This window comes from Carcharhinus amblyrhynchos, unplaced genomic scaffold, assembly GCF_965287045.1.
Source record: "Carcharhinus amblyrhynchos unplaced genomic scaffold, sCarAmb.v2.hapA chromosome_303, whole genome shotgun sequence".
NCBI lineage: Eukaryota > Metazoa > Chordata > Chondrichthyes > Carcharhiniformes > Carcharhinidae > Carcharhinus > Carcharhinus amblyrhynchos.
The window spans coordinates 53,112-61,676 of NW_027650043.1; the positions used below are offsets into that span (position 1 = coordinate 53,112).

General features: G+C 46.5%; 1 protein-coding gene across 1 annotated transcript; it reads left to right on the top strand.

The window, feature by feature from the left end:
* Nucleotides 1–3,675: 3,675 nt before the first annotated feature.
* Nucleotides 3,676–4,583, top strand: LOC145339062 (putative G-protein coupled receptor 139; the record flags this gene model as incomplete). Its single annotated transcript, XM_080183483.1, has 1 exon — nucleotides 3,676–4,583. A coding segment is annotated over one exon (908 nt), but the record flags the coding sequence as incomplete, so codon positions are not given.
* Between the last annotated feature and the right edge of the window lie 3,982 nt (nucleotides 4,584–8,565).

Consider the following 8,565-nt stretch of genomic DNA (forward strand, 5'->3'; position numbering starts at 1 on the left):
TGGTGGCATAGAGATGGCGACTCTCTATGATTTTTGGGGGCACAGGAGGTCCCGCTTTCAACCCACATGCGGTTGGTGATGTAAGTTGGTCCCTGTGCCACTCTCACGTGGTTGTTGGAGGGAGAGGGTCCCACTGTAACTTTGCACACTGTCTGTGCGGTGGGGTGGTCCCCGCTGCCACACTGCATGTGAGGGTGGTGGGTCCTACAGCAACCCTGTACACGATCAGTGCTGTAGGGAGTGGGCCTCGCGGCCTCTCTGTATACACAGTGGGGTAGGGAGGGGGTCTCGCTGCCTCTCTGCATGCAAAGTGGGGTAGGGAGGGGGTCTCGCTGCCTCTCTGCATGCACAGTGGGGTAGGGAGGGGGTCTCGCTGCCTCTCTGCATGCACAGTGGGGTAGGGAGGGGTTTTCTCTGCTTCTCTGCATGCACAGTGGGATAGGGAGTGGGACTCGCTGCCTCACTGCATCGACAGTGGGGTAGGGAGGGGGTCTCTGCCTGTCTGCATGTAATTGGTGTGGAGGAAGGGGGGTGATTGGTCCAGGTGGGGGTGGGGCTATATTCGTTTGGGGGTGGCTCACGAAGAGCTGCAGTCCCCGGACTCTCTGGGGGGAGCTGCTGTGTTGAAGCTAGCTGCAGCAGCAGAGGGCTGATAAATGTCTCTCTCAGACCAGACAGCTCACTGTTGGCTGCAGTTGTGCATTTGCAACCACATTGGTTCGGTACATGGTCGGTATTGCAGCCAGTGCTGTGAGAGCTACAAGTGATGGGGCCACTGCTGAGGGTGGTCTAACAGCCATCGAACTTTAACAGCACAAAATGAGGCCCTTCGGCCCAATATGTCTGAACTGGTTATCAAACACCTATCCAATCGAATCCCATTTTCCAGAACTCGATCCGCAGCCGTGTCTGCTCTGGTGTTTGAGTTGCTGATCCAGATGCCTCTTGTGATTGTTCCCGCTTCTACCGTCCTTTCAGGCCCTGAGCTGCAGTTCCCAGCACCCTGTGGATGGAAACATCTTTCTGCAAATCTATACAAAAAATCTGCCTTTTACTTTAAATCCATGCCCCTCAAGTTATTGACACCTCTGCCAAAGGGAAAAGGTTTCTTCCTATCTCTGTGCCACATAATTTTGTACGTATCACTCAATTCCCACCCCCATTTGAAAGCACTCCCACCACCACCCACAACACCCGCTTCCCCTCCAGCCGTCTCTGCTCTAAATTAAACCCCCCCCCCAGTCTAACCAGCCTCTCCTCATAGCTGAAACTCTCCAGCCCAGGCTGCACCCTGCTGAATCTCCTCTCCACCGTCTCCAATGCAATTCCATCCTTCATCCTTTTTTCTCCGATGGAACAAGGTAGAAGAGTTTATACCTGTCGTGAATGTGTACTTAATTAGGCTGGCTGCTTTTCCAAGGCAGCAGGAAGTTTAACATTTTCAATTGGTGGCAGGATGGTTTAGTGATGGACTGGGCTTCATTCGCAAAGCTTTGAATTTTCATGCAGTCTCGGAGAGAGCAGGAGAAATACCAAACTGTGATACAACCAGAAAGGATGGTTTCTACTCTGCATCTGGGAAAGTTGGTAAGAATCGCAGCTGACATTCCAAATATCTTTAGACCTCTGAGAAGGTAGAATCATTGGAGAGCTTTTGAACTACACGGTCACCATGGAGGGAGCAGGACAGGTTGTTGGTGATTTGGACATCGAGAAGCTTAAAGCTTGAAACTTCACCCCATTGTTGTAGACAGGAGTATGTTCTCCATTCTGCTTCTTGAAGTTGATGACTATCTCCTTTACTTTGTTGGCATTGAGGAAGTTATTAATGCTGTTGTATGAGTTCGTCAGATTCTCTGTCTCTTCCCTGTTCTCGGTCTCATCGTTGTTTGAGACCCGACCCATTACGTGGTGTCATCAATAATTTTGGAAATTGAATTGGAGGGGAATTTGGCGCATCAGGAGTATAGTAAGGGACTTAGGACACAGCCTTGTGAAGCACCTCTGCAGAGTATGTTAGTGGAGGAGGTGTTGTTGATATACTTATTTATTGCTGTCTGTGGGTTAGGAAGTTCAGGATCCAATTGCAGTGGCAGCAGCCGAACCCAGGGCCATGGATTTTGAACATGAGTTTTTTAGGAATAATAGTGTTAAAGGCTGAGCTGTCGTCAATAAACATGAGTCTGTGTTGCAGGGTTCACTGTAGGGTCAGGGAGATGGTGCTTGTGGACCTGTTGCGGCGGTAGGTGACCTGTATTGGATCTGGGCAATCCGGGAGGCCGGAATGGATTCATTCCATCCTTTTGTTGCGTTTCATTGTATTGGATATCAGTGTCACTGGACGATAGTCATTAAGGCAGGTGCAGGGCTTATCCTTTCTATCGGCCTTGGTTTGAGTTTTTCTTGTCTGGTGCAGAGATTAGCAACCTTCCTGCTGAGAGAGAACTTACTGAGCTTCAATGTTCCAGTGGGACAGCAGCAAACTTACTGGGTACTCTGGACACTCGTTATTCACTGAACCCTGAAGCTTTCTCCCACTGTTAAAGTAACCCTGGTACTTGTGTTGTGTGATGTGGAGATGCTGGCGTTGGACTGGGATAAGCACAGTAAGAAGTCTCCCAACAACAGGATAAAGTCAACAGGTTTATTTGGCAGCAGGAGCTTTCGGAGCCCCCAGGCTCCTTCTTCAGGTGAGTGAGGACATGTGTTCACAAACAGGACATAGAAACATACAAACTGAATTTACAAGATAATGGTTGGAATACGAGTCTTTACAGGTAATCAAGCCTTAAAAGTACAGACAATGTGAGTGGAGAGAGGGTTAAACACAAGTTAAAGAGATGTGTATTGTCCCAAGCCAGGAGAGTTAGTGAGATTTTGCAAGTCCTGGTGTTGCAGGTAGTGTGACGTGAGCCCAAGATCCCGATTGAGGCCGTCCTCATGTGTGTGGAACTTGGCTATTTTGTGTTCTGTGTCAGTGAGTGTGAATTACTGTTTCTTCCTGTGTTGTGCTAACGGTGGCCACAATGCTATAGTTTCCTCTCCTGGGTACAGTCCTGTGTAAACATTATACAGATTCTCAGCTGTCAAGGCACAGAACATAGAACATAGAACATAACAGCGCAGAACAGGCCCTTCGGCCCACGATGTTGCGCCGACCAGGATCTCTCTCTGCCAACTGTTATTATTACCCACAGGAAAGGGTGAAACCAGCAATGTTTGGTACCAGCTCAGCTGTAGGGATTGTCAGAGAGCTGTCTGAGAGACAACAGATGATCACCTACAGGACTGCAGCCTCGATGTTCTGACGGTGTTTACTCCCTCAGCCTCCTTACCCTCCAAATCCCCAACAAGCTGAGGGGCTATTTACTTGTAGCTGAGTGAGGGACAATGCTGTGGGCTCCCCAGAATGTACACCAGATGTATACCAATGTGTTGCTACCATAGAGCAGCTTGGTGACAGTGTCCCTGTCGGTGTGCACCTCCTCCCCGTGTCTGGCTAGGTTTCCTCTAGAGGCTCCTCTTTGCTCTCACACTGCAAAAGATGTGCTGGATTAAAAAAATGTGATTTGATGTGTGTACATCATTTTTATATTTCAACCCATCCTCAATCGAAATAGTAACATCTTTCCCTGAATCGTGTCTAATGTTATTCTTCATTTCTCTCCCTGACAGTGAACGTAATCACAATTGTGACCCTGACAAGCAGAAACTGTGGTCTGTCTGGCTGTGTGACTTGTTACCTGGTGGCCATGTCAGTGGGGGATCTGCTGGTCATTATCCTCGACCTGATATTGAGACACATTCCCATTGTTTATCGGGAACAGTTTGAATTCCTGCACTCGCTCCCCGTGTGTAACATCCACGCCGTCCTGCTTTATGCAGCCACTGACTGTTCTGTCTGGTTCACCGTCACTTTTACCTTTGATCGATTTGTGGCCATTTGCTGCCCCAAGCTGAAAAGTAAATATTGCACTGAGAAATCAGCGACTGTGGTTCTGGGAACAGTGACGGTGCTGAGCTGTTTAAAGAACATTTTCTGGTATTTTCTGTTTTCAAATGAATATTGGCCGGGGCAAAACCCCTGGTTTTGTAATGTCACATGGGATGTTCGGGAATCTCTGGTCTGGGGCATAATCGAATTCCTCCACTACATCCTAACCCCCTTTATCCCATTTGTCCTAATTCTGCTACTCAATGCTTTCACCGTTAGACATATTTTAGTTAGCAGCAGAGCACGCAGGAGACTCCGGGCTCACAGCAGTGCAGAGAACCCCAGAGACCCAGAGATGGAGAGTCGAAGGAAATCTATTGTTTTACTGTTTGTTATATCAGCCAATTTCATCATTTTATGGTTGGCATTGATGGTGTTTTCTATATGGATTCGGCTCTTTTATTTGGGCTATGAGTTGGGATGGTTAGATTATTTTGTTCTGGAATTGGGCTCCATGCTGCAACTCTTGAGTTGCTGCACAAACACAGCCATTTATGCTGTAACACAGACTCACTTCAGACAGCAGTTAAAAAATCTACTGAAATATCCCCTTACTTCAATTCTTCAAGTCATTTTGCCCAAGAAGTAATGACAAACATAAGACCCCTGACTCTTCCTATTGGACATTCAAACTGTAAATAACAAACATAAGAACATAAGAAATAGGAGCAGGAGTAGGCCATCTGGCCCTTCGAGCCTGCCCCGCCATTCAATAAGATCATGGCTGATCTGTCGTGGCTCAGTTCCACATTCCCGCCCTCTCCCCATAACCCTTAATCCCCTCGCTTATCAAAAACCCATCAACCCGCGTCTTAAAAATATTTAGCGAGGCAGCCTCCACCACTTCAACGGGCAGAGAATTCCAGAGATTCACCACCCTTTGAGTGAAGAAGTTCCTCCTCAACTCCATTCTAAACCGCCCCCCCCTTTATCTTGAGGCTGTGTCCCCTAGACCTACTGTCCTTTCTGAGCGGGAAGAGTCTCTCCACCTCTATCCTATCCATCCCATTCATCATCTTATACGTCTCAATGAGATCTCCCCTCATTCTTCTAAACTCTAACGAGTACAAGCCTAGTTTATTCAGCCTCTCCTCATAGCTCAACCCCCTCAACTCTGGCATCAGCCTAGTAAACCTCCTCTGTTACTCCCTCCAAGGCTAAAATATCCTTGCATAAGTATGGCGCCCAAAACTGCACACAGTACTCCAGCTGCAGCCTCACCAATGCCCTATACAGCTGCAGCAAGACCTCCCTACTTTTATATTCAATCCCCCTCGCTAGCCTCACAGAGACAGAAAGAGTGACAGATAGAGATAGAGGGCAGTGATCTAACAGTGTGATAGACAGAGATTGACAGAGAGAGAAGGGCACAAAGAGGTGGAGAGTGACAGAATCTGAAAGGGTTTCTGACAGACACAGGAAAAGAAAAACAGAGAGTCTGAGAGAGAGAGAGAGAGAGACAGAGAGAAAAGACAGAGCAGATAGAGATTCTCAAAGACCGAGAGAGACAGGGGTAGAAGGTGGGAAAAATTGCAACGGAGATGGGCAGGGAATGAAAAAGGGAGAAAGGAAGAAAGATGGGAGGATGGAATAAGAGATGGATAGGGGGACTAAGTGGGAAAAGGAGATAGAAAAGTGGGCAAAAGGAAATAGAGGCAGAGATACAGAGACAGAGAATGGGAGTAAATGGAAAGAGTGAGACTGAACGAATACAATGGACACAAAATGATCAAAAGACAGAGCAATTTAGAGAGAGCAGGAGAGAGAGTGAGAGAGGGAGGAAGAAGTAATGGGGTAGAGAGAGAGGGAAAGTGAGGTTAAGACAAAGGGGGTGAAGGAGAGTGAGACTGAGAGGCCACAGCTGAGGCAGAGGAAGAGGGTAGAAAGAGGGAGGCAGAGAGACAGAAGGAGACAGAGAGAAGCGTAGAGAGAGTGACAGAGACACAGAGGGAGAGAGACAGACAGACAGAGAGAGGAGCACAGAAAGAGACAGAGAGGAGCACATAAAGAGACAGAGAGCCATACATAATTACTTTAACGATAACCATCAGGTGGACTTATTGGAATTTGAGCTCCCTGATTGAGGGAGTTAATCCTGTCCAATCCGGGAGCCCTGTAGATGTATATAATCTGATGTGTCCAGGTTACCAGAACTCAGGGTGTGTACACTCAGTGTGTGGATGTGAGGGACTGGTAGTTTTATCTCTAGACTATTAATACAGAAACTCAGCAAATGTTCTGGCCACGTGGGTTCCAATCCCATCACGGGAGATGGTGGAATTTGAATAAATATATTTGGAATTCAGAATCTGCTGGTGACCGTAAAAACATTGTCGATTTCCCAAATAAAAACCCATCGGGTTCACCAATGTACCAAGGAAGTAAATGTGTCGTCATTATGGCCAGGGCTAATCGTGACTCCAGGGTCACAGCAATCTGCCCTCTGAACAAGGGCAACTAGGGATGGGTAATACATGCTGGGTGGTCAGTGACAGTCAGGTCCCAGGAATGAATACAAATATTTCATACTGGGGAATTTTAAACAAACGGTAAACTGCTTCTCACAGCTGGATAAATATCCAAACCCTTGGATCGAGGAGATAAACTCAAAGCTGGCAGGAGGATTCTTGTTTCCGATTATGAACTTATCCACGTTCACTTACACTAACAGCTCGGTGAGGATTCCCAGAAACATTCAACAATTCATAATCAGAGAAAGTTTAACATTTATAAAGTATCAAAGGCTTACATTAACAATGCAATAAAATTACTGTGAAAATCACCTTGTCACCAAACACTGGTGCCTTTTCAGCTACACTGAGGGAGGAGTTAGCATGGCCAATGCACCTAACCAGCTCGTCTATCAGACTGTGGGAATAATCCGGAACAACCAGAGGAAACCCACACAGATAACGGCGAGAAGAGAAACTAAGAAACAAAGAAAAATACAGCACATGGATAGGCCCTTTGGACCTCCAAGACTGCCCCAATCATGTGTTCCCAACTAGACCATCTGTTTGTATCACTCCATTCCCAGTCTGTTCATGTGGCTATCTAGATAAGTCTTAAACGATCCGAGTGTGTCTGCCTCAACCACGTTGCTTTGTAGTTCATTGAAATATATCTCCCACATACCTGTACTGAACGTTACCCCCTTAACTTGAACTAGTGAACCCTTGTGATTTTCAATTCTGACCTGGGAAAAGGCTTCCAACTGTTCACCCTATTTATGCGCTTCATAGTTTTATAAAATTCTATTAGTTCGTCCTTCAACCTCCGTCTTTCCAGGGGGAACAACCCTAGTTTACTCAATCTCACCTCGTAGCTAATACCCTCCATACCAGGCAACATCCTGGTAAACCTTTTCTGCACTCTCCCCAAATGCAGTGTGACGACCAGAACTGGACGCAGTCTTCCAAACGTGGTCTGCAACATTATATGCAACTTTTATACTCTATGCCACGACCAATAAAGGCAAGCATGCCAGATGCTTTCTTCACCACTTTTTCCACTTGTGCTGCCACCTTTTTGGATCTGTGGCCTTGCACACCCAGATCCCTCTGTGTGTCTACACTCCTGATGGCTCTGCCATTTATTGTATAGCTCCCCTGCATTAGATCTACCAAAATGTATCACTGTCACATTTATGAGCAGAGGTCCCAGTACAGAGTCTGTGGAACACCACTAGTCACGGAGCTCCAATCGGAAAAATACCCCTGCACTGCTACCCTCTGTCTCCTATGGCCAAGCCAGTTCTGTAGCCATCTAGCTAATTCACCTTTGATCCATTGAGATTTAACCTTTTGCACCAGCCTGCCACGTGGGACCTTGTCAAATGCTTTACTAAAATCCACGTAAACGATAGCCACAGCCCTTCCTTCATCAATCATTTTCTCACCTCCTCAAAAAACTCAACCAAATTTGTGAGGCATGACCTCCCTCGCACAAAAAAACCACACTGTCTATCGCTAATAAGACTATTCAGTTCTAAATGTGTTCAGATCCTATCTCTAAAAATGTTCTCCAACAATTTCCCTATCACAGACATCAAGCTCACTGACCTATAATTACCCAGGTTATCCTCGCTAACTTTCTTAACTAGAGAGACCGCATTTACTATCCTCCAACCCTCTGGGATCTCATCTGTGTCCAATATGGAAAGAAAGATATTTGTTAGAGCCCCAGAAATTCCATGTCTCTCTCAGTAATTGAGAACAGATGCCATTTGGCACTGGGAATCTGTCTCCCTACATGCTTCCTAAAACGCTTAACACTTCCTCCCTTGTAATTACAATTTGTTCTAACGGGTCTACAAGTCCCTCTGAGACATGACCAATAAACGTGTCCGTTTCCCTTGTGAATACTGATACAAAGTGTTCATTTCAGATCTCACCTACTTCCTTGGCTTTGAAGCATAATTCCCTCCTTTGTTCTCGAGAGGTTCTCTGACAACCCTCTTGTCCCGAATGTTTGTACCAAATGCTTTGGGATTCTCCTTAATCCTATCTGCCATGGGTATTTCGTGCCCCCCTTTTGCCCTTCTACATCCCTGTTTCAGTTCTTTTCTACTT